This window comes from Micromesistius poutassou (assembly GCF_964030765.1).
Source record: "Micromesistius poutassou genome assembly, chromosome: 20".
In the NCBI taxonomy this organism is placed as follows: Eukaryota; Metazoa; Chordata; class Actinopteri; order Gadiformes; family Gadidae; genus Micromesistius; species Micromesistius poutassou.
The window spans coordinates 5057840-5083442 of record NC_140290.1 but is presented as its reverse complement, the minus strand read 5'-3'; the positions used below and the strand labels follow the sequence as shown (position 1 = coordinate 5083442).

Genomic DNA, 25603 nt, shown 5'->3' with positions numbered 1-25603 from the left:
GTAACACCACAATGATCATCGTAATATTTTGTAAGTCGCTACTGTAGTTATGTTATACCGTCAATATTTGTATACCTAAACATCATCGGCGAACCTTGATTGATTCATATATTAGCTAAAACACCACTTTATCCGATGGTTCATTCTAGATTCCGAATTATTGATGTAATAGTGTTGCATTTGACATTAAAACAACTCTACAGGCACTGCAGCTTGTTTTATATTCTGTGTTTGGTCCGAGTTTTGAGAGGCTGCCCCTTAATGCAGCTGGGCTTAGCTGACCGGGATTCACAGAGTAAACAAAATGCAAACGATATGGAGAAATATTGTTTGAGTTTTATTTGGTTCTTCTTTTATTTCAGAGTTAATTACAAGATAGTGAATGCCCAATTAGCTATCAGATGTTCTCTGACTTAAATGTATCTAGACCTATATCCTTTTGGTTTCCTTGAATCCATTCCTATTGGTTTCAACTGTTACATCTATTTCAAACTAATATTACAATTGTCAGCAGACTCAATAACTTGCAAAGCCCATTCCAGTTCTCGACATCACATTCAAGCTTAATTTGGATAAAAATGCTGTATTTACAAGCAACATCAGATACAAAAATAAAGTTTCTTAAAAAAGACATTCACATCCAAAGTGATGAAAATGTCTTTCCCGTTTATTTACTTAATATTTATATATTTTTTACAAAATAAAAAACATTTCAAAACAAAAAGCTAACAAGTCTGCAAGGATCTGAAGAGGGCAGGGAAAAGCCGACAAACAAGGACTACAGTACTTGTGTTTTTTTTATATATATGTACAAGACAAGTTTATCCATTTAAATCTTAAAACGCACAGTACAAAAAAGGAAAAAAAAAATACAGACAAAATAAACCCATTGTACAATTCTGTCCATCAGTACTTAACTCTGCATCTTTCCATACAGTATGTGAGCAGACAGGCGAAGGGCAGGAGAATATAGGGGTTAAAATAAAGAAAAACGTAAGAAGGCAAACTGGGTGTGTGTCGCCCACGGCGTTCCCTCTCGACATTGCTTGCAGAATGGTTTTGGAATTTTCTTCGGTTTTCCTTAATTCATTTTAAACCGTTTTGCTGTACGTATCGTTAGACAATGGTCAGTGACTTCACACGCCATCACAAATCATGCCCTAGTCCGACGCAAAAACACAACCCAAAACAGACGGCGCTGTACACACCCATGGCCTCTGCATGTCCAAACACACGTGCAGACACATGGAAAAAAAAAAAAAATACACTTTCCTCGCATTCCAAGCCAGTGAGCTTTCTTATACATCTTTACTTATAATATATCTATATTTAGTACAAATAAACATCACAACTCTGCCAATTTAGAGATTCATTTTCTTTGAACTTAAAATAAGCGTACAAAAGAAAAAAGTCAACATTGTAAAGATGTTAGCGGGACTGAAGATGTGTGTTTGTGTGCGTGTGGGGCGGGGGGGGGGGGGGGGGGAGACAAGGAGTTCATGGTGAGATATACAAAACCAGCCTGTTCCTCACCGTAAGAAAGTTCGATTCTCCCCATCAATTAAAAAGGAGAAAATAAGGGGAAAACAAAAAACAAAAAAGTACAACCCAAAAACAGTCAGTTAGAAAACACTTCTATGTTACAACTGGAAAAAAATGGGGGAGGTGGGGGTGGTAAGGTTATAGGATGGAGAGATTTACAAACTTCCCAACAGTGACATAGTTCACCTCTTTACCAACATCTAGCTACAGCTACACCCCACGCCCCCTTCACTCCCGACACGTCGTTCTCCTGTCCAGCCATGCAAGTGCTCCGTCATTGGAAGCTGCAGAGCACAGTGGCTGGAGAGGGAAGTCAATGTCATAACGGTGTCATCATAGGGAGACACGGGTTAGGGGGAACATGTGGTCAATTTGTACGGTGGTGGTGGGAGAGAGCGACAGAGAGTGGCAACAACTTCGTAGCTGCAGTCTTTGCCGAGACTTTGGGAGGGGTAGGGTGGCTGCCGACGGCGGACGCAGCGACTTTTGGAGTTAGTTCCCTCCCCAGTTGTAGCTGTTGTACGCCGACTTGTTGATCTGGGCCTTCTGTTGGAGAGATGCGTTCTGGCTGCGCTGCCCCGTGCCCGTCTGGAGAGAGGGCAGAAGAGACGGGGGAGGGGGTCAGTCTCCGGCAGGAACACTACAAGGGGTCGAGGCGTCCCCCCCCCCCCCACCGAGCCACTAGAACAAACCCGGGGCCGGGGACTCTACCTGTGCTTCCTGCTGCAGGTGGTGGTGCAGGATCTGAGAGTGTTGCTGTTGGTGCGGCGCCAGGATGTGCATGAAGGGGGCCGGGGGGTAGCCGGCGGGGGCCGGAGGGTTGATGGGCCCCCCACTGCCCAGGGCCGAGGGCAGGCTGAAGGAGGCGGTGGGTGTGCCGGCGTGGAAACCCTGCTTCTCGAACGACTGCTGGGCAACGGAAACCGAGACGAGGACGAGTTAAAGTGTGTTTGAATAGCAGAGTCATGTGATGACCCGCTGAACTAGCACTTGATTGTAGCATTTGACATGCATAAAGCCGACGGAAATGACATCTTGGCATGCTCCCGAGTGCCGTAGTAAGCAAGCTTACTTTGGCAATTGGCTAAAGCAAGCTTTAGCCGATTGGTATCATTGTGTAGTTAGTTTGGGCTATAAGTTTTGTTATCACTTAGGGCAAAATGGGGTCAGCAATGAGAAGGAATTTCTGATTTTTACACAGAGTGTAAGGTAGTACTATTACGAATCTTGATGCTAAGGTAATTATGCAGCTAGTAAACATAAAAAATACTGACCTGCGTCTTAGTGTAAACAGACCCTGAAATATCTGGTACGCCGGTGTTGCTTGAGGTCACTGAGACACCTGTAAAATGAATGGAAAAACACAAAACTGTCTCAGGGCAATTGTAGAGGACAATACTTTTGTAGAACAACTACACACATACACTGGAGAGCTTCCTGCCCTCGAATACATAGGGATTTGTCTGTGTGCAGCTCTAAGTGGAAAAAAAACAACAGTTTTGGTTTGTAGAGGGTCTGATAATTCTCACGATGGCCACTGTAAACATCAGTGAACAGCAGGACTTCAAGACATTTTACATCATCAACCCATCGTCTTCCCATGCCTTGTTCAACCAAGATCACTGGGAAAGATTCAATAAATAAAAAGGACATTAGTTCTAGAGATTGGTTGAATGACAAGAAATACAATAAGACTCCACTTTGAGAACCAAAAGCAGAATAAAATAGGTAGAGGACAACAACAACACTTTAAATTAAAATGAGAATACAAAAACGTAGTGTGGCAGTTCTTCCTCTCCCAGTCAGCCACAGAGGCATTACTGCGTTTAGTGTTTACCGCCGTCATTTCTGTGGCACACACAGACTACCTGGATGGCCACTGGTCAGGCTATACAGGGCAGGTTGGTGTGCACAAAACAAGCATTGATCATATTACTCAAACACAACAACAATCCCACATGCAGGCGTGTAGAAAACGGTGTGCCGTTAATTAGTTCTGATATACGATTGTTCTCTTGAACTCTTGCATTCCCCTCGCTATGACTCCTCCGTAGCGACAGAACATGATGAAACATCACAACAACAAAAAAATGCAAGCAGCACACAGACAATGACAGGAGAGGGGCTGCTCGGGACCTGCTCACCTGCTCGTGGCTGACAACATTGGTCACTCAACGCTTTTTACAATTTTACCACCGAGCCAATGACCCCCAGGGATATCAATCAGATGCAAATGTGATGAGTAGCCAGGATGAGTAGCAGTGGTGGGTGGAACGGTGGGTGGAGGGGGTGAGGCTAGCGGACTGGGCTGGTTGGCCGCACAGGACTCCCATCAGAGATCTAGGGTGCTCTCTGCAGAGGCTGATCCAAACGCAGCGAGCGGGCGAGAACCACAAACGGGGGGCAGTCGGAGTGCCCTTCAGCGACTCGAGTCCCAAAGAGAAAGAGCGTGAGGGGGGGCGGGCAGGCTCGGGGCAGCACTCACCGACTCCGGGCCCGGTCACAGAGGTGGCGGGCTTGATTTGCGCGGAAGCAGCAGCGGCGGCGGCCACGGTGCCGTATCCGCCTTTACAGAAATCCCCACTCCCTGACGCCTGGCCCACATCCTCATAGCCTGCAACAGTCAGACACACAGCCGCAGCCACAGCATTAGACAACAGTCAGACACACAGCCACACCATCAGACAGTCAGACACGCCATCAGACAACAGTCAGACACACCGCCACACCATCAGACAACAGTCAGACACACAGCATCAGACAAAAGTCTGACAACAGTCAGACACAGGTGCAGCCACAGCATTAGACAACAGTCAGACAGCATTAGACAACAGTCAGTCAGACAGCATTAGACAGTCAGACACACAGCATCAGACAACAGTCAGACACACAGCCACAGCATCAGACCAGTCAGACACACAGCATCAGACCAGTCAGACACACAGCATCAGACCAGTCAGACACACAGCATCAGACAACAGTCAAGACCCACAGCATTAGACAAGTCAGACACACTACCGCAGCATTAGACAACAGTCAGACACACAGCCGCAGCATTAGACAACAGTCAGTCAACAGTCACACAACACTTAACAGTCAAAGCACTAGACAACAGTCACACAGCACTGAACAGTCAAAGCACAAGACAGTCACAAAGCACTCAGCAGTCAAAGCACTAGACAAGTCACAGCAATAAACAGTCAAACACTAGATAACCATCACAAAGCACTAGACAGCCGAGTCACCCAGCCACAGCAGTAGATAGAGAGAGGGGAACGCACAGGCTAGGGCCAATAGTGTTTGCAAACTATTCATTGTTTCTCAATTAATATTTGTAATTCTTTTATAAGCTTTTCATTTGTTTTGTGTACGCATCTTCTTTACAACACCAGGCAATGCATAGAAACTGGCAAGGAACCAATCTTATGAGAAAGGGGAATTCAGAGGACCTTCCAGGGACGGGCTCAGCTTTCAGACACATTGCGTGCTATGTGGCCATGTCCATCTGTTAAGAGAGAGTGGTCCAGAATATTTGGGAAATACCATTTGACCCAAGCCTTGCAGGGGAGTGTGCATGTGGGGAGACACGAGGGAAGGCTATGAGGCTGTTGCAGGGTGAATGCAGGTGCAGCATGAACACACATGAAGGAGGTGAGAGGTACATCTATTAAAGAAAAGATAGTGGAACGACATGAGTCGCAGTCACCGTATTAATCGAAAAAGATAAAGGACAGGTAGTTGAAGCAAGGTGAGATATCGGATATCAGAACTAACGACCAGGAAGGAATGCAGAGACATCCTTTAAACACACACTGACGTGAATGGCTAGAGCTGGCCATAGATGACTGACCAGTTTAGCCTAGTGCACAATGAGCCGAGACTCGTCATCCCTTGAAAATGAAATACACAACATCCTAGATCGAGCAGATAGGGATGCTAGTGAAGCGACACCAAGAAGGATCCCGGCGGCTCAGATTCCACTTGTGGAAACAGTGCCGTTGAACACGAAGCATTGGTGAACAATTCAACTCATGCATATTAATGACGGCCTTTTGTGCTAGGCGGCAGCCACACATTTGACAGAAAGCAGGGTTTCCAAAACAGGCCGTTTCCAATGGCAGGAGACGGAAGTACACGACAAAGCCGACACGTACTGCATAAGAGCCCGGTGATTAGACGGAGGCCCAAGCGCGGCGTAGAGGAAGAGAGTTAACGTATTCAAACCCCAGAGGGACGGGCCGTGGGGTTCAATACGAGGAATCAGAGGTTGGCGAAGCCCCGCAGAGAAACGTGCGCCGTTTCCACCGAGCACATTGTTTTGGTGCCTTACCAGTGCTGTAACCATGGGAACCGTAGCCACCGGCCTGTTGGAAGGGCGTGGCCGAGGCGTTGACTCCGACGTTCACAGCGTGCTGCTTTGACGAGGTAGGCGCCACCTGGGGAACAGAGTCGGTCACTTACAAACGCGCCGCAGTCGGACATCAACCTTTAACTGAACGGCCGTGTGAAGAAAAACACAGGCAATCAATATTGAAAGAGGAACATGTGGCAAACCCAAACAAGTGCCAGTGTGACTCTTCGGTGCTGTGAGCAGCATCCAGAGTTACCCCTGTCTCCATCCCTACAGGATTTTAAAAAAGGTTATTCAAAAAGAGAGCCTGGTACTAGTGCGACGACATGGGCTTTCTTATGAGCAGTTCTTCCTCTTCCAGTCAGCCACAGAGGTCTGACTGTTGAGCGTTTACTGCCATCAATCACCATCATGTCTGTGGCACACAGACTCCCTAGATGACCACGGGTCTGCCACACAGGGGTGTGCACCACATGCGTTGGTTGAATAACAGAGGTTTATATAATGGGTTATAAACACAATGACCATGATGGTGTTGCAGATCAGGGTGCCCCCTGCAATACATTAAATGTACATCACTTGACTATACAATTCCAGAAATGATAAAGTATTATTTACATAATACAAAAATTATGTTCTTGTTATCATTATCTGTAGCCATCCAGCTTGGACATACAGTAGGATGTCAAGTCCAGTTGTGAACAGGGAGCTTTCAGTTTTGGATGTTTAACCCTTATAGAGCGACGCTGAATGAATGAACATCACGGAGGAGGCTCTCACCGGGAACACGGCGGGCCCGTACTGGAAGGTGTTGGGCAGGCCCGGCATGCCGGTGTAGTAGGGCAGGCTGGTGTAGCTGTAGCCGGGGGGCAGGGCGGGGTTCAGGTAGGTCTGCTGGGCGGTGTGGTGGGTCTGGCTCTGGTTCTGCTGGCTCTGGGCCATGGTGGTGGCCGGCGCCGGTGAGGAGGTGTCGGCGCGGCCGAACTTTGAGAGATCGCCTGGGTGGGGGGGGGGGGGGGGTTGGGGGTGCAGGACTGAGTTTACAAACCGCATCGCTCACTGATTAACCGTGTGCCATTAGAGACGATCGAGGGCCTGAAATTCAGTAAACAAAGTCCAAAGGTCTTTAATCAACGATCAAGGGTCATTACATCTTAAAAGTGCTGGAGAGCAGCCATGATTCAACTTGTCCCGTCTTGGTGGAAGACAAAGAGTATCCCATAATGCATTTCAACTGCACGCATGTCAAATGAACACTGAGTCTCGGGGGACTTGAGTGTTGTCATGACACAGCTCGTTAGTTCCAGACAGCCACAGCGGGAGGGGAGGGGGGGGGTGGGGGTCAGAATGCATCCCAGCCGGCCACCCCGCCTCGCCATGGAAACACAGAACAATGTTCACAGGTGTGCATCCGGCCAGGTGCACCACTCGGTAACCGGAGTGACTTGGGAAGGGGGGGGGGCTCACCAGAGTACGGGTTGTTGTTCAGGTTGCCCTCTCTGCCTGTAAGTGCGTTTGTTGGCGCGGCGAACGGGATGCTGTAGTAGTCCTGAGGCAGCGGGAGAGGAACGGAACAGGAAAGGAAAGGTTTTTCAATGGAAGACGTCAAGACACGGCGTGATAACACCTTGGAACAACAGTGAGCGCTTGTCTCCGTGCATTTCAACTCACCAGGGGTATTCTGGTCTGGAGCATCTGCAGGTCATCGTAGCCATACACCTGAGGCTGGCCAGACATGGCAGGAAGTATCAGAGCAGTTCCAATACAGTTGCAAAAATGTATACAACGTGAGGACAATTGTGCATTTTCTACAATAACATTTTTTCTAACCCTGCTCGTAAAAGGAACAAGATCAATCCAACTGACGCACAACAGACTGTGTTGTAACCGATATGTTTGAGAACGTAAGCCCTCATGCATCCTTTTGTGGCGGGCCCTAACCTTACAGCATCAACGACTCCCTTTGTTCTGAAGCCAGAAACATTTTTTTTTTACCAGCAGGGGGGGATGAAAGACTACACCATTCTAAGAGAAGCCCCCACCACCCGCTCCGTTTCCCTGGGCAACACGAGTTCAAAAAGGCAAGTGTGGAAGAGATAGAATACGTGTGGCAGCTCGTTCCGTTTCGACCACAGAGGTCACAGAGGCGTGAGTGTATCTGGTGTCCCCTGCTGTCATGCGGCTGCTGTGCCCGGTGTGGTCGGGCAGGACTTGGTGGTTTGCACAATCGGAAAAGCCTTCGTTTCGCGTCCCGCTACGTTCAATGAGACCCTGGGCCACGGCGCAGCCCAGAGTGGTGAGAGGGACTTACAGGGTAGGCGTGCAGTAGTCCGGGGGCCATGATGTAGGGGTTGGGGAGCAGCGGGGGCACTCCGGGGGGCAGGTTGGGTGGTGCTTTTCCTGGGGGGGACACAGACAGGAAATATGAATAAATAACCAAGGATGGGTTTTGATTGAACAACAAGTACTCTTGTGCAGAGTTGGAACAGGCTGCTGTAGTGGGCGTATTATATGGGCTACCTATTTGCGATACCCACTTCACGGTCAAGATTCCCATCGCAAAGATCACGAATTTACAATGAATCAGTCCGACATAGGATGATGTTAAAGCTATTTTGTTTCAACTGAGCACAAAGAAAAGTTGTAAGAGAAAGGGATATTAACACTAACTAGTGTGCCACAGAGGCATTACTGTGTTTAGTGATTACTGCCATCATTTACCTTCATTTCTGTGGCACACACAGTCTACCTGGAAGGCCAGTCAGGCTATACAGGCCAAGTCGGTGTGCACAAAGCAGATCAATGAAATGGGTGCTGTTAAAACACTACCACCCTGGATACACAGATCTGTTGTAAAGGACTTTCATATCGTCTTTCATATCAATTTCATAGTCCGGATGTGACTGCTGCAATAAGGGACTCTGAGATCAGCACACACCGTTTCACCACATGTACGCCGAAGTAAACAGCAGGTTTTAAAAGGCGACCATCAATCCGGTATGCACATCCAGTCATTCCTCATTTAACATCACAAAAGAACGAAGGAAGGAAAGAAACAAAGAGAAAGAAAAAATAAGAAAATATGCAAGAAAGGAAGAAAGAAAAAAAAAACAAAGAATAAAACTGAAAGAAAAGGACAACGAAGGACGGAGAGCAGACAGGGTTACCTGAGGAGACCGAGCCGCGCAGCGACGAGGCGGCGGAGGAGGAGGCGGCGGCGGGGGCGATCGAGACGGCCCCCGGCCCGCCGCCGCCGCCCATGGGCTGGCAGATGGAGGCGGCGTTGAGCCCCATGGCCAGGCTGCTGACGGGCCCCAGGCCGGAGGGGGCCGAGATGGTGGCGGCGCCCATGGACAGCACCTGGGGCACGGCGCCCAGGGACACGTGCGTGGAGCTGGCCACCGAGTAGGAGGAGGGCGCCGACGAGGAGGGGTAGGAGGACGAGGAGTGGAGGCTGACGTCGCCGTCCATGCCTTGGTGCTGCTGGGGGCGCGAGGGAGAGAGAGGGGGGGGGGGGGGGGGGGGAGAGGAGTCCGTTAGGGATGTGGTCAGAGATAAAGGGCATTACGGCTCCATTAGCGAGCGGTGCTGGAGAGACTAATACATCGGCCAGCCGGGGAACAGCAGATGGGGAGACAAGGCATTTGTAGTGGATACAATTGAGTCGCCAAAGGAAAGGAGGCATTTTTGTTGGGGGTTCCGTTTGGTGCCATCTTATATATAAAAAAAAAGTGATTTGCCACCCGCCAATGGCAACTTGCATTGCTTTATTAATGAGGACCTAAAGCAGCAAGAGACATGGGCTGTGTCCCAATTCAGGGGCTGCATCCTTCGAAGGACGCGTCCTTCGAAGGATGCAGCCTTCGTAGACCGCGAAGGCTGCATCGAAGGCCGAACGAGCGTTGTGGAATGGGACGGTCTAGCCTACGGAGCATTTCCGGATTGCGTAACCAGCCGTTAACGTCCTTCACCTTGCGTGACCACGCGCCGCTCCTGTCTCCTAGCAACCCTGACAGCTGCGGTTTAAACCGGACAGCAGAGGAGAAATATGGAGCCAGAAATCATAATTGTATTGGTTATGTTTTATCTTTTATTGGAGGAGTGGGAGAAGATTCACCGCCGGGTGAAGAGGAAGAGAGGACGTTGGCTTAACGTTAATTAGTTTAACGTTATATGTCTAACGTTAATGTCATTGAACTTTGACAATAAAGTTACATATTTAAAATGGTCCCAACCTTACTTTTATATAAAAAAAATGTTTTTACATAGTTTTGTCATTAAATATTTATTCGCTGCAGCTGCTGCTTCCGCTCTCTCCGCGCCATTTCTGAAAAAATATCCAACGCGCAATGAATGTTGGGATACGTTGGGCCGAGAAGGATGCATCCGATGCGTCCTTCAAATCCGGGAAACGAAGGCTGCATATCTCGGCCGCATTCGAAGGACCCTTCGAAATGGGACCGCACTTTACGCGCCGCTGTGACGTATGCGGTCTTCAAATGCGTCCTTCGAAGGATGCAACCCCTGAATTGGGACACGGCCATGGAGTGCAGCCTTGCACTCAAACGACTCACCATTAAGCTGGGGTTGCCCGTTCTCCCTGAAGACTGGGGGTGACCGCTCTGCTGGGAAGAGAGCGAGCTGTGGAGAAAATATACAGGGGTTCATTTCCTTGAAGTAAACGTCAGTTGAATACATTTTAATAATTACTTTTAGCGCCCGTTTTCTCCCTCTTCGCATCTTACTTGATGTGTTGGGGTGGGGAGATGGTGCTTTGGGGCATCTCCTCGTTGTGGCCCAGAGCAGCGTGGGCCATCTGATTGGCTGTGGTCAGTAAGGAGGCGGGGCCGGTGTCTGTCAAAGTGCCCATGCTGGAGACCGAGGCCGGCGTGAGAGCGTCAGAAACCAGCTTCCCAGAGGCTGCAGAGCCGGCTGCAGCTGAGCGGGGTTAAAGGAATCCTTCACTTGAACTAAATCCAATGAGGTTGAAATTGAATTTTCTGAGTCAATACCATCAGTACAAAACATAAGACGGTGAAAAACTGACCTTCCCCAGATGGTCCCGACTGCATCGAATGGAAGCCATTCTGTTAAAAACAAGGTTGAAATAAGGCCTTCTCCTTGATCACAACAGGCTAGAGTATGAGGGAGTATTGGCAATAAAATGACGAAAGAATGAATAAAATGATAAAATCTAACATAACACGAGGGGAACATAAAATCAAACAAGACGACAGGTTTGTGTGAGAACGGGGACTTGCATTGGGCTGCATGTCCTTCTGGGGAGACGAGGAGACGGAGGAGGGGTAGCGGCGCGTCTGAGAGGCTCTCTGCTCGTACATCTCCATCTGGGTGGGGCTGGGGAGGCCTGGGGCCGTCTCACTGGACGGAGCCGCAACACACGGGAGAACCACGCAGTTCACATACAATGCACACATTACCGGACGTTTATTTATTACAGCGCCTTTCCAGAGTCTACGCAAGAAAACGTAACATAAAAAATAAAATACACAGCCAAAGACATCCAGCAAAAGTACAAAATAAGCATTAAGATGCAGCGCCTGACATCTCAATCTGTAATCCTCATACCTCCCAGTCACGCTAAGGCCCGAGAGCGGTCCCCACCTGCTGGGAGCGCCGTAGAGGCTGTTCTGGACCTGGTGGCTGGGCGCGGTGGTGGTGGTGGGGTTGGGGTTGGGGTTGGAGTCGTACTCCTGCAGCACCGGTTCGGAGCCAAACTGCAGAGCTCCGAACTGGAGATGGAGGCCGGAGATGTCTGTGGAGCCAGGCATCTCCACCGCCATGGCGGGGATCTGGGGGGGGGGCGAACATGGAAAAAATGTTCATGAAGGGTCACGAAAACAAAGGGCTACTATTAAATATATATATATATATATATATATATATATATATATTATTATACTTCAGAGTCGTAAACACAAAGTGTACATCATCCTGAGAGGACAAGGTTACATTAATAGGCTCTAGCCCAGTTGAAAGACGGACCTTTCAAAACAAGAAGATGGCACTCGGCAGGGCCTACACGTTTTTGCACAATACAGATGATCGCATTTCATTATTGACACATGGTGTATAATGACACAGGAAATTCGGTTCTGAAATTTCAAACACTAAACAGGGAAACCTGTCAACTCCAGCAACCAAAAACTGTCTCTGGCGGTCGGCCTGGCAAACACTTAGCAGTCCAGTATCAGGGTTTTATTAAAACAGGTTCATGTCTTAAGCTCAGAGTCTGGCATTGGCGGTTGGCCTAATCCTGTTTCAGATAAGCTGCGTCCATGGCATCTGTTGGTGACGCCCAGGCAGTAGACCAACAGGCAGTGCCTCTAATGGCCTTCAGGTGGTACGGGCTGGCAGAATGACCCGCCGCCATTGTTTAGTCAACAGGAAGAAATGCGATCTGGGTTGATGGTTGCGTGCAACTCCATATGGAGGCATTTTCCAAGGTCCTGTCTGACAGTTCTACTTGATTAAAACATTTCTCAGGGTTGAGTAATGAAGGGCTTTAGCCACAACGCTCCGGCGAAAGGAAAATCCACACCCTTAAAAACTGGTCAGGTGTAACGCGCTCGCTGACAGCCACTCTCTACATCTTAAAGGTCCCATGACATGTCACCAGGAGTGGTGGGATTAGCCGTTACAAGCCGTTTTGAAAATCTGCCTCTTCTGACATCACAAGTGGGCATGTCCACCTAGATGTATGCTGGATAGATCAGTGTACCAGCCTACCCAGTGGACTGTGCAAAAGACGTTGCTCATCTATCCGTCATACAACTAGGTGGACACCCGCACACCTTTCAATCTAATTCCCTACGGGCCGGCCTACCTTGGTGGTGATGGACGCCCTCTTCTTCTGCTGCTTCAGCTTGTGCTGCTGCAGCGGCAGCGGGCTGGAGCCCTGGGTGTCCGAGGAGCCGGGCGACGCCTGCTGCTGGCCCAGGGAGGAGGAGGAGGGCGGCCCCGTCATCTTGGGCAGGGAGGAGGCGGGCGGAGGCACCGCGTGCGGCGAGGGCGCGCTGGGCAGGAAGGCGTCCAGCATGGAGGAGGTGGCGGCCGTGGCCTGGTAGGGCTGCCGCTTGGTGAAGGGGCTGTGGACCACGGGCTCCGGCTTTGCTTCTGCGGATACAAAAAAAATGGGGGATGAGTGTCGCCGGATTAGGCGGACATGGAGGGCAATGTTTTGCAAGTCAAATGACGTTTCGCTTTGGGTGAACTATTGCGAGCCGGGGAAACCGAGGTGGAAGGGCGGTCAGGAGGCATTTCCTCTGATGCTAATAATAGATTACAAACAATATTTGGTCTTAAAAAAGGGTGTGAGTGTGATTAGCCATTTCAAGCCGTTTTGAAAATCAGCCTCTAGTGACATTAGAAGTGGGGGCGTGTCCACCTAGACGTGTGCTGGATAGATCAGCCTACCAGCCTACTTAGTGGACAGTAGCAAACGATGCTCATCTAGCCTTCATACGTGAAGATTATCAAAACAGCTTGTAATGGCCAATCACACTCACACCTGGTGGTACAATAGGGGACCTTTAAGGTCTTCCATATGACCATAGATGATGTGGTCTAGTGAGGCGGTCGGTGCGTGCGTCTCTCCGTCTCACCATACTGGCCCAGTGCCGAGGCGCCGCTGTCCCAGGAGGAGGGGCTGGCGCTGGGCGGGGCCCCCTGAGAGTGCTGGGCTGCCAGCTGGGCCAGTGCCTGGGCCGTTTTGTACTGCTCCAGGAACTGGGAGCCGGTGGTAGTCCCTGTGCTGCCTCCCTTGGGGCCGCCCACGTCCCCAAAGCCCTTGCTCAGCATGTTGACCTGCAGCGTCGGGGGGGGGGGGAAGAGGCGATGCGTCACACCACAACAGGGTACTACTGCTGGCAGGGATGGTGAATGGTAATGGCTGGATACTCGTGACAGGAGGCCACCACATTTCCTTTCTCACAGTGAAATGCATTTTCATGTAGATACACACTACTAGCCTGGAAATCCAGACCCACGTCTAGAAAGCTGTAGGGTCTGGCAACGAGTAATGAAAATGGCCCAACTCGAGGGGTGGAACCAAGCATGCATTTGAAAATATCAATGCACGCAATTGGATTACACTACGACCAATCTGAAGAATACAAGGGGTGACGTATCCAGACCAGCGGCGCTAACCAATAGATAAGACTGTTGCCGTATCCGATCAGCAACGTTTTTGGCCCGCCTATATCAGATACACCGATGGGATTGGTTAATGTTCTTGGTTTGGGCAATCGGGGCTGAGTATATTGCTCGTTCCCAGAGTGACTCGCTGAGCAAATTCAAAATGTGCCCTCGCGAGAACTCTGGATTTCCACGGTAACACACTACAGAAAATGAATACAAAACTGTCAGTGATGGCTCAAATGTATTGTATAAAACACACATTTTAGCATTACAGGTAAATGCTCGGCCACGCAGATCGCTGGTTTTATGCCGGGCATATCACAGGAGGTTTTCAAACACTCATCCATTCTAAAAACAGCAAAGCGCTTGTGTTTCACCCATGTGACCCTCACCATGCTGTGCTGCTGGGAGAACGGGACGCTGGGGGCCACCGGGGACAAGGGCACGCCCTGCTTGGAGTTGCTGAACACCAGCGACTGGTTGAGGGAGGCGGGCTGGCCGGCCTCCTGGGGGGCGACGTCCGCCTCGGAGGACGCGGACGGTGGAGTCTTTCCGAGCAACACCGCCAGGTCGATCCTGGAAACGAAACGCAGAGAGGGTTCAGACTCGGGCAGAAGCTCACAATGGAACATGGTGAGGGCGCAGGGTTTATTTTTAACTAAAAGCGAAAATATTTTAAAAAGTGGAAGTAGGTTGAAGCTGCATTCGTTTAACTCAAGTTTGAACGTGGGAGTCGAGATTTTTGAGCCCCATGTCGGCGCTTGAACGTGGGTGAGATCGACAAACGCTCGCATAGTGTTCACTACATATCGAGTATCTTGCCGCTGTTGAGCAACATACACGGGACCTATGAACACAGTCGTCAACACCCACCTCTGTCCTTTGGTGATGGTGACGTTCTCCTGAGGTGGAGGCGCGGCGGCGACCGCTACGCTGGACGCCGTGAAGATCTTGGTCTCAGACAACTGCAGGATCCCAACACAAACACCAGATATTAGAACCCTACAGACCTGGCACCTGGTCCGGTGTGGAGCCAACCGAGCCACCTTGCATTATAGATGGTGTTGGGGTACTCACGTCCTCATTCCAGTCTTCTGTGCCCCATTCCTCTGTGGCAGTCCTCCAGGGCCCTGCACATCAAAGGCAACAACACTGATAAAACCGGCAAACCGGAGCTTCAAAGGGAAATATGTATGGGGATGGTGGATGAAAAAAAAAATACAGAAACGGGCAACGGACTGACCAGGAGTGGAATCGAACTTGGGCTGGAAATTTGCTGCTTCTCCCGGGGTGAGCTCAGAGCCTACGAAGCAACAACAAGCCGCTGGGTTAACGAGGTGCGTGCACAACAGTAGTTCATGTCAATCCAACAAAAGGGGACTTATTTAAACCCATTATCATCTATTTAGCAGTAGACTTGTCAGGGGGGGCTCGTTTTCAACATGATGCATTCAAGTCGTAATCCTGAAGATTTCCGTAGCGTATTCCTTCGCGATCCAAACAGTGTCACCTCTGTAACACCAGTCAGTTGGCAGTTGCTTCACTGACGACACTAGCAGAGACTAGCTTCACACACACAGAAGCGAGTTGAAGAGCGAGTCTGTTGCGCTAGCTCTGCCTGCCATCTCTGGCGGAACAACCACTGCTGGGTGATGGAAAACCACCACTGACCCCCAGTCCTCAACTTTCATAATACTGCAAACGCCTTCATCAATGGGCCATAGTCTCAATCCCATTACGTCACATCAGTCGGCGATAGCTGGTGACATAACTGACATGAAAACATTTGAGATGACTACTTTAAAGCAACCACATTGTAACGCAGGGCCATGCGGACCACCGGACTTACGGGCCCTGTCATCGGGCTCGGCGCCTCCTGTGCTGTTCCAGGTGTTGCCCCCCCCGTAGCTCTCCTCCGTCTGGGCTGGCTCGGTGTAGTCCGCCGGGTTGAAGGTCCTGGCAAAGGGGGGAGAGACGAGCGTGTGGTGAATTTCTTAATTACCCCGCCTGTGCCCTTGTCTTACTGGACGAGGACGACAACGCCACACAACACAAGAGCACGCCGGCCGGGGCGGGGCTGCACTGCCTGTGCAAAAGGATCCAATCACAACCACCCAGTTATTTTCCAGAACATTCAAGGCAATTATCGTTTAACACTTTGTAAATGTAATTAAAACAATACATTGGTTTGATTATTATTTTAGGTTTACATGTGAATAAACCTCTTTCCCCCCCTGGTAAACACACACACAAACACACATACACCCTCAAAGCCATTGCGGTCACGTAAACTAGATGCTATTTGTAGGACAGGGCAACACAAGGAGGAAGTGAGCAACAACAGGAAGTAGATAAGTGGGTTGAGGTGACGGTCACCATCGGAGCAAGTTGAGAACATGCAAAGGAAGGCGTTAAAAACAGAAGAGACCCAAAAGCAGGAACACGTCCCAGCGGCGGCCCTCAGTTTCTCAGCTCGTCTACAGCCGACCACCAACCCGATCGTCAGTGAGTTACACCGAGGACGTCGTGTATACGCGTGCCAGAACATCCCGCGTTACGATCGATGACCATCTCCGCTCGCTCCAGACTAGCACACCCAAGTAGCGTGCAATGCCTCGCCGGGCGAGGAGCCCCACTCGCCCCCTCCTCGAGACAAAAGCTCCTTGTTAAGAGAGAATGTAAGCATTCCTAACGTACATCTGCATACCAGTGGCATGCGAGCAAAACCGGCGCTTACTCCCAGTGTTGAGGAGCAGCTGCTCCAGACGCTCCTCGCACGCAAAACAGCAGTCACATCAGTCACATGTTGGGCACTCAAAATAAAAACCGCCACACGGAAAGCAAGATTCACACAGTGGAAAGTACACTCACCTCGTATCCCCTGCAAAATCATATCTGGCCTCTTTATCAATCTGGCTTTAGAGGAAAAATAGCATTCATTATAAGCAGCAAAACAACGGGGTCATTTAGGATGCATTTCATATTTGTGGGGGTTTTTAGCAAGTCTACAAGAACAACAGCATAGTCTCGGGTTACTCTCCCACATTTCTGTGGGCTTTCCTCGAAACACATCATCTGAACACGGCACCGCAGGTGTGCCACCACCTCACTGTGTGATCACAGAGGAAGGAGAGCAGAGGCTCAAAGCTTATTTAGCTTTATCCCAGGTACCAAGAGGAACGGCACACACGGTAAACACACGACAACATTCGAGCATCAAATCTCACACTGTCCTGAAAGACTAAATTAATACAAAAAAAACTAAAAACAACCCAAGACAAAACGTCCCTTGTGATTCTAGGATGTAGCAGAGAAGACTCCTGGTTGCCCGTGATCAAAATACAATGCACAGCTATGCAGTAAGCTCTCCCTTAAAGTGGCCGACTACACAGCGACAGGAGGCAAAGCCTACCTCAACAGGAGCATAAGTGCACACCTGTCGGATGGACGAGGAGTGCTTACGCAACACACACCTTCTCCACTACCTACACCTATGCAAGCTTAAGGGCTTCGTAAGCCTCAAATCCCAGCAGGCGTTTTAAGTGAGGTAGTTGTAATAAAAGGCCATCTCTGTAAACAGACCGTATACACCGTTGTCTAAAAGAAAAGGGGTGCCATGTCGTCAACACATTGCATCCATGTGGAATACCGCACCTTATTGAACATTGTGCAACAAGAAACACACAAATGATTCTCACTTGTTGACCTTTTTACAGGAAAAGAGTGAAAGAAATTAGTTTGCTACTTGAACTTGAAGCCAGGCTGAGGCACAAGCCTTCGCTTGCAAAAACAACCACGCTCGCTGGCGTCGTGTCTTTGGAGCCGAAATGTGGCTGCTGCAGGTTTTAGTTCACTACGATAGGCAGTTAGTGGGTCGATATTAAAAAAAGGGGGGAAAAAAAAAGGAGGCAACATGCAATACTAAATAGACACATCCACACAGCCTCGACAATTTGTGGTGCTGTTGATACTGTGGACAGGAAAAGTACCACAGCACACCTATTCGAGACATGTTTGGATTTTAACTAATGCCACGATTATTTAGCCACTAATTAACTCAATATAACCATGCAGTTTGTGCGGAAGAACAGTGCAGACGGAAGCAGAAAACGAGCCCCGTCTTACAATAATTTCTAGACATAAACAAACAAAATGTTTACTAAGCACAAAACATTACATGGAATAGGAACAGGACAAAAAAAAAGGCGCCTCAAACCACATGCCACGGCCAGACAGCAGTAATATTTTAGAATATCCGTTTGGGTTTGTCCCAAATTTAACGGCAAGTCTTGCGAGTCAAAAATGTGCCCTTCAAAAGCGTGCTTCAAGATGCAGCCAGTGAGGTGTTGAGTTACAGACGCCGTGTCCCGCCCACAAGGCTCTGTCTCATTGGCCCACGTTGTGGCGTGGCTCCTTTGGATTAACGCTAGACAATGAGCTGGGGGGCTGGGGTCCTGCTCTCTGGTGACCATGGCAACAGATAAGAGGGCATTCTGGTTTTGGGGGCAGTACAAGTGCTTCCTTACCCCATGCCTTGTGCAGAGAATCTGCCGCCCCGCCTTCCAGCCAGCGCTGGGCCGGGGAGGAGAGAGCCATCTTAAGAATAGAGTTGGAAAAAAAAGCCCACTCATTAGACAATTAATTCTTTTTAGAAACAAATATTTAAACAAAAAATATCTGTATCCTCCAAATGTGCGGCTGTCTTAACTGCCGCACATTGTATTTCAACAGCAGTACCAAAGGTAGGTCTTAAAGGGTTGAAAAACCCAATGTGCACCAGCATGTCATACACACAAGACATATTTGTCAGCAGAATACATCCGTTTGATCAAGTCATATATCTGGTATGCGTGTCACAGGCAATAACCCTTCCTTGTGGTTCCTTGACAATATAGGCCGAGCCAATAAACAGGACTCGCCAGGATGTATTCTGCTGACCAAAGAAACAGCGCGGCTCCAATTTGTCCTAATGCATTTTTGGCCAGCACACCGGAAGTCTGGCGACACTGAAGCCAAGTGAGAGACGACACTTGGTAGGATGCTTTGAGCTCTAAACCGTTTCAAAAGCATGTCCAGGTCTGATGAACACACCCGTCGGTGGCCAAAAAGCACATTTAAAAACTACTGCATGCAAGCCCATCCCTAGAAGCGGAACTATACCAAAGTATAAAGTGTATTTACATGTACATGTGTAGATCATTAAGGAAGACACTGGTCTGGGTGATCTCTTGGCTCCACTAATGTCTCTCCTGCCCATATAACTTCTGCCCGATTCTGCATAAGCAAATTGCGTGAGTTGGGTGTGTCATGGTCATTCACTATTGTGTCATCCATAAACTCTGTATGGACCGACGCACATTGATTCCAAAATACATACGTCCTTTATCGCCATTGTTTACCTTTCAGGCACACTTTGCTCTTGGGCAGAATCGGTACAAGGAAATATGACAACTGTTTTAGCAAAGCCAAGAGAGACGGTCACGACGGTTTGATCCGCCTGACTGTTCGGTCAAGGAACGACAACCCCTTTTCTGCAGTAAAGTAACTTACCAAGAGCGCCCCTGCCTCTTCCTCTGCCTCGACGTCCTCGCTCCGTGCCTCGGCCAGCGATCCCAGCTACCTTGCTGCTGTCCAGGCCGTTCTCCTGACCACGGACTGGAGGGCGGAAACAAGGGCTGGCATGACATTTGTCCTATGGCGGGGAGGTGGTGGGGGGCACCATCATCTGCCCCTGGTTCTCCGTCAAGCTCGGGGTAGCTAGCTCCCAGGATGGGATTACGCAGGGTGGTCCGGTTACCGCCCGTCTCCAAAACCATTAGTCTTACTCAAACAAGTGTAAAATATAGGTCCATATCAGAGCCTTACGCATGTGTGGACGCAAAACTACCAACAGCCGCTGCCACCCAACCGTGCGAGACCCATGGCGCATGAGATCGTACAAGGGCAAAGCCAACAGCCTGCCGGACTCAACGGACATTAGGATTGCAATTGGAGCCAAACATTACATGCCCATGTTTACAATATGGGAAATAAAATCACATTTCATTACGATAATTTGGGTTTAACAAGTTTGCAATAAAATCAAGATCAGAGACCTAATAGTGTGAATTCAGTGTTTCCCACACATAGGCCAATGTGTGGCGCTGCGCCACAGATTGAACAAGCGCCACAAATTGATTCCGCTTTTCTTATTTATTTTTACTTCAACGCGATTTTTAAATATAACTCCGCCAGCCCGTAAACGCACCCCCATAATGCTGCCAGTCCGACATGTTCCCATTCCGACAGTCCTGTGCGCGTATACAAATTAGCCATGTGCGCCAAACAGAAGAAGGGCCCTATCTTGCGCCCGGCGCAATTGACTTTCTACACCGACGCATGTGTCGTTGCTAGTTTGCAACCGGCACAAAGCTGATTTTCCCCCGCAGCAACCAGGCACCACTACACTTGCATGTTAAATATTATGATGTCAAAGATTATTAATATGTGTGAAACTGCATAGAAATAGCGTGTGGATTGTGGAAACATTTTTTTTCCATAGGGCTGCATGAATGAAGTATAGTAGGCTATGCCATGCGTTAAAATAATAATAACAATAATACATTCGAGCAAAGTATATTCCAGGCTTCCAAAACAAAATCTAGTTTTAGGGTAAATGATTGGTTAAATGATTTGGGAAAGAACAGCTGATACAGCGGTAAGTTGTACTTTTAAATCAATGCATCTGCAAACACCGTACAGCAAACACATATGTTCTTGACCCAGACATCGTGTACAAGCCCATTACTTTTAGGATTGATGAGTATTTGATCGTGAGAAAACATAGTTTTACCACGAGTGAGTATTTAATAGAATGAATGAATGCGGGTGATGCTTGGTGCGCGCCCATCTGTCTAAACACACTCAAATTAAACACGTAAGTGTATGAGAAGGAAATCGAGGAAATATCGCCGCCCGGTGCAGCAGTGTGAACTGCCCAGTTTTTAGAACGTCTCAGCCCGTCTCGTCGCAAGGAGTTGCGAGTTGCAAGCAGTTGCGTCGCGAATCTTTGGTCTGAACTGGGCTTTAGCATTATAAGCAGTGGCGGTTTTAGGCACGGGCGAAAAACGAGACACACGAGAAAGAAAATGATCTGCATTTTCTATTATCGATAATACCCCCCTCCCAACCACTCCGCCAGCTGGTAATCGCACCTCCCCCCCCTGACAACAAATCCGCCACACATTGCTACCTGGTCTGTGGGAAACACTGGAAATATTGTCCAATCTTTAGAACAAGACTAATCTGACACAAATCCTTCTCCAGCAAGCCATAGTGTTTTGTTACATCTTCAAACTAAAAGCAACCTTCCATCATTGCCCTGCTCGGGTTGGGGTGGCGGTCCTGCAGACACGGTTGGATCAATAATAAAAAATAAAAAAAAAGGGTATGAAATAACCAAGAGGGAACTTAAAAACCAGTCCAACCCTGTCTAAAAGTGTCTTTCACAATGCGACGGATGGATGTCTCACGCTCTTTATTATCTCTGGCACACCAGCTCTGCCTCAAGACCACAGCACAGGATATGCTGAGTTGACGGTGTGTGCGCTACACTGCAAACTTTGTCGGTAATGAAATGCAGAATGGCAAATTAACCAAACATATAAATTAAGATAACATAAGAGGCTGGCAGCAGCAGAATGACCGACGATATCATAGCCTCTTAAAATGGGATGAAAGCAAGCACTGACTTCCAGGCCGAATACAGATGAAGAATAAGCATGCGTTGTTGGCGATTACTGGATAAATGTCAATGTCATTGATGAATGACCAGTCCATCAGTCCATCATGAGCAGACTAACTTCATGAAAAGGTAAACATGTAGAGATCACATCCTGTATAAAGACCCGTCAGGGGCACCTTGTCATGAGTACGACGACCAGCGTCGAGCATGATCGGTGGAGGGACTCACACTCGCGTCCGCGGCTGGCGCCACGCCCCCTGCGTGGCGCTCCGCCCCGACGGCGGGCCACGTCCCTCTCGCCGCCCTTGTCCCGGTTCTCCTTCCCATCTTCCCCCGTGTCAGCCTGGCTCGCCTCTTTCTGGCCTGACAAGCTCTTCTTCTTCCCCACCATCTCCCACGAGTCCTGGGGAACAGAGGGGGAAGCACGGCCGCAGAGTCTGTCAGACTTTCCAGTAAGTGATTCCAAAAACGTAGTATAGAGATAAACGATGTGTGTGGAGGACTGGGCTGGTGCTGAAAAAGCTGAAGTGGGGCGAGCGACACGATGCCATTTAACAAAAGTGTCATAACCAACCCCGGATATGGCACATTTGTCCAGGCTAAAGGTCATTCTCTAACTTTCTCTGGTGTGATGGGTTTAGTCAAAGACATTGAGTGTAGCTGTTGTACCGAAGCACCTTACTGTCATAAGCATTCATCCCTATGTGACTACACTGTACTGTAGAGCATCTGGTCCTGCTAGTGCTCGGGCTATGCTCTGCCCGGTGACTCAAACTTGTGTTTATTGTTAATCTCACTGCACTCGTTTATCCCAGTGCTAACCCCACTTATTCAGGGGCTGTGGCCACATACAAAGCCCATACTCACAGTGTCTGGGCTGCCCTCCAGTAGCACATTGATGGCTCTGTTGACATCCCCGTTGCAGTCGTGCAACGCAATCATAGACTCGTCCTGGTCCTTGCCTGTAATGTCAATCAGCTGCAGAAGGGAGGGTGGAACATTAAGACTTCTGTATTGGATGGGCACAAGTCACTAATCAATACAGACTAGAAATCTACAAATAAATGCAGCTCTCTCCAATTTTTTTGTAGGGTTGACTTAATAAGGGGGATCATTATTTAGGATTAGATCTGAATGATGTAGTCAATTCAAGTAAATTTGTTGATGAAAGTAATTCTAGAGCACAGGTCCCGCCAATGAGGTCACTACTTTGAGAAATTATATGTAGGACCCTTGAGAAAACATTTAACTGGTCTGTAACACCTGACATCCAATCCTGTGGATTTCAACTTGAGCCAGGCGTCCAACGGGACATCATGGATTAATTACGAAATAAGAAGGCAACTTATTTCCTCTCACCTGCTTGACCTTTTCTTCAAAGTCGGCATCATTGTGGTCAGAAATCATCTGTGCGAGTCTGATTTGCTCAGCAGTAGCCTAAAAGGATAGAAATTATAGTGAGCTATTGAACCATGCATAAACTGACACTGAAAATGTGGCTTCCCCATGCCAGATGTACTAATAAAAGCATTTTAAATCAAGACCTGCTGTGGAGGTCATAGCCGGTGACCAGTGAAAAAAAACAGTGAATAAAAATGCTTTCATGAACATGCGGTTCTGTAACCAATCTATAAATAAATGAGGGGTATGTAAACCACTGAGTGAGGGAGCCAGCAACTTCCTACAGTAAGCAGCGGTTGTGATGGCGTTACCTGGGGCCTCTGCTTGTGCTGTGTCTGGCTCTGTGTCTGGCCCTGCGTCTGATCCCAGTTGCTCCGGGCTCGGTTTCCGCCCACGGATGTCATCATTTACAGTATATACAAATAACAGTATTTACAAAGGAAAAAACACCTGGGGATGGAGGAAAAAAGGATTAGAGGAGGCTGAGAGTTTGACTGGCATCCAGGACACTTTGCATCTCAACATGTACATATTCACATGTAAAACACAAGCATCCAAGCAGACACTGGCTACATGGCATAGGCAAGTTCCATTTTACATCCAACTATTACAAATCCAAATTAAAGTTGTGGTAATCTATTCAGAATGGGTCAGAAGGATTTTTCTTTATCGGTTGGCCTTCAGTACATTGGTTAGGGTCGTGCGGTTACGGATACACTACATATGTTATATCGCAAGTATTAAACTTCGTGGGGTGTTGAACAAAAGTCTTACAGCTTCTTATAGAATTGGGTGGATATATTAGACATAAACCATGCAAAAATGTTATTCCGATTAACCGGGACACGCCTGGAGCCGTTATAATTGAACCACAACATTGAACAATATATTGCACAATTATTATTGTGCATTGGACATTGTGTACTGCTGCAGTTGCTTTTGATGATCAAATTAAGGCGGTGTCGAAAGGCCAACGCGAAACGAGGGGTGTCATCCGGGAGGAGCAGAGCATGGTGTGGTACCGTTGGGTACCACACGTTATAGAGAAGCGAAAACAACACCCACTTTCTTGATCAACAACGACTATTCCACATCAAATAAACACGTTAATACTGAGAACCGGATCATGCGGGATGTACACCATGCATCTCGTCCTGAAGCCTCAAATCAATTCCCAAACGTCGCACATGTATACAGCCGACTGAAATCTGGAGATCGTTACGTAAAGTCCTCTTTGAGCTAGCATGAGAATATACAGCCAGGGCCTGTCGGATACAACCGACAGCGGTAACCCACCGCATGGTCAACATGCTAGCTGCTATGACTTCAGGGGAAAGGTCTAGCCTTGAAGTCTCGGTGGGTTTCCGCTCCTCGCAGCCTCACCTCATGGCAAAAAACGAGGCGACGTTCACTACGGTGATGTCGACCCACTGGATGATAAATCAACAGGAAATTAACATGGACCCTAAAATCCCCCCATTTAGACAAGTTCCATCGGTTAAATAAAATAACTACAGTGGGTTGGATCACCAAGTATAAGTAAGGGAAGAATATGACTGACTTGACCGTAAACTGGCTAGGTTGTAGCTATGCTAACTTATACTGCTTGTGCTTTCCCATAACCGGACGTTAGCTGGTTAGCTAGCAGCATAGCAACCTCGCGATCTGCAAAGGCACTCCGAACAATCCTCCATAATCTGAGCCCCGAATCAATCTGCTGCTCGGGCTTTGTAAATACAAGAGTACGAGGCACAATTAAGGCCTCTAGGCCCCAAAGATGAAAAATAACACGATACTGACCAGAAACGCGGCTCAGTGTTAGGTATTCTGTAATACAAGCGACCAAGAGCCCTCTCTGTCGAGTCCCGAGTCGGATGTAGACCATGAGCTAGTTTCTGAGCCTCAAGTTACCACCGCTAACTTGATGAAATGTGTCAAACCGACTCATGCAGACAACAAGCGAGAGTCTCTGAATTTACCTGTTTCTTTTCCACTCTCTGACACCACAGATAGCTGCGTCACGTGGTTCACCCAGAGATTCAAGGAAACTGGACCGAAGACATGTGATCAACCCACTTTTAGCTGGAATATGAATATGGATCTTTTTACGTCTGATCTAGATGCTCACCAAACTATTTGAAAAATATTGCTACCAAAAATGTGTATTTTTGTACAATTCCCCTTTTTACTATAAGGTTTAATCATGAATTAACGTCATTGTGCGATATGCATACTATTTTGCTATTCATTATATTACTTTTATATTTAAAGAAACATGCAACCATAATTACTCTCAAATAATCGAACTGGTTATGGTCTTAAGGAAGATGACGACATAATTATGCTAAAAAATGGATTTATATATCAGAATATTGCACATCTCTTCCAAACCAAAAATTGATGTCTCATTAAAATAAGACATAATA

General features: G+C 48.3%; 1 protein-coding gene across 11 annotated transcripts; it reads right to left on the bottom strand.

Moving 5' to 3' along the window:
• Positions 1 to 340: 340 nt before the first annotated feature.
• Positions 341 to 25194, bottom strand: ubap2l (ubiquitin associated protein 2-like). 11 transcript variants are annotated; one of them, XM_084485152.1, is made up of 30 exons: positions 25157 to 25194; positions 23489 to 23627; positions 23136 to 23213; positions 22644 to 22754; positions 22005 to 22179; positions 19604 to 19708; positions 18580 to 18649; positions 16925 to 16969; positions 15903 to 16009; positions 15297 to 15356; positions 15131 to 15183; positions 14927 to 15018; positions 14446 to 14629; positions 13519 to 13720; positions 12741 to 13030; positions 11519 to 11706; positions 11155 to 11275; positions 10941 to 10980; positions 10639 to 10831; positions 10468 to 10534; positions 9061 to 9376; positions 8205 to 8293; positions 7565 to 7618; positions 7361 to 7442; positions 6674 to 6891; positions 5873 to 5978; positions 4028 to 4156; positions 2817 to 2884; positions 2254 to 2451; positions 341 to 2130 (listed from the first exon to the last, which is right to left on the bottom strand). In XM_084485152.1, the coding sequence occupies exons 2-30, from the start codon at positions 23582 to 23584 to the stop codon at positions 2035 to 2037; spliced, it is 3633 nt and encodes a 1210-aa protein (XP_084341278.1). In that variant the 5' UTR covers positions 23585 to 23627; positions 25157 to 25194; the 3' UTR covers positions 341 to 2034. The 11 variants fall into 11 exon arrangements, with proteins under 11 accessions (XP_084341278.1, XP_084341275.1, XP_084341280.1 ...); XM_084485149.1 differs by having other exon boundaries at positions 24978 to 25160; XM_084485154.1 differs by having other exon boundaries at positions 2254 to 2448; positions 24978 to 25160.
• Between the last annotated feature and the right edge of the window lie 409 nt (positions 25195 to 25603).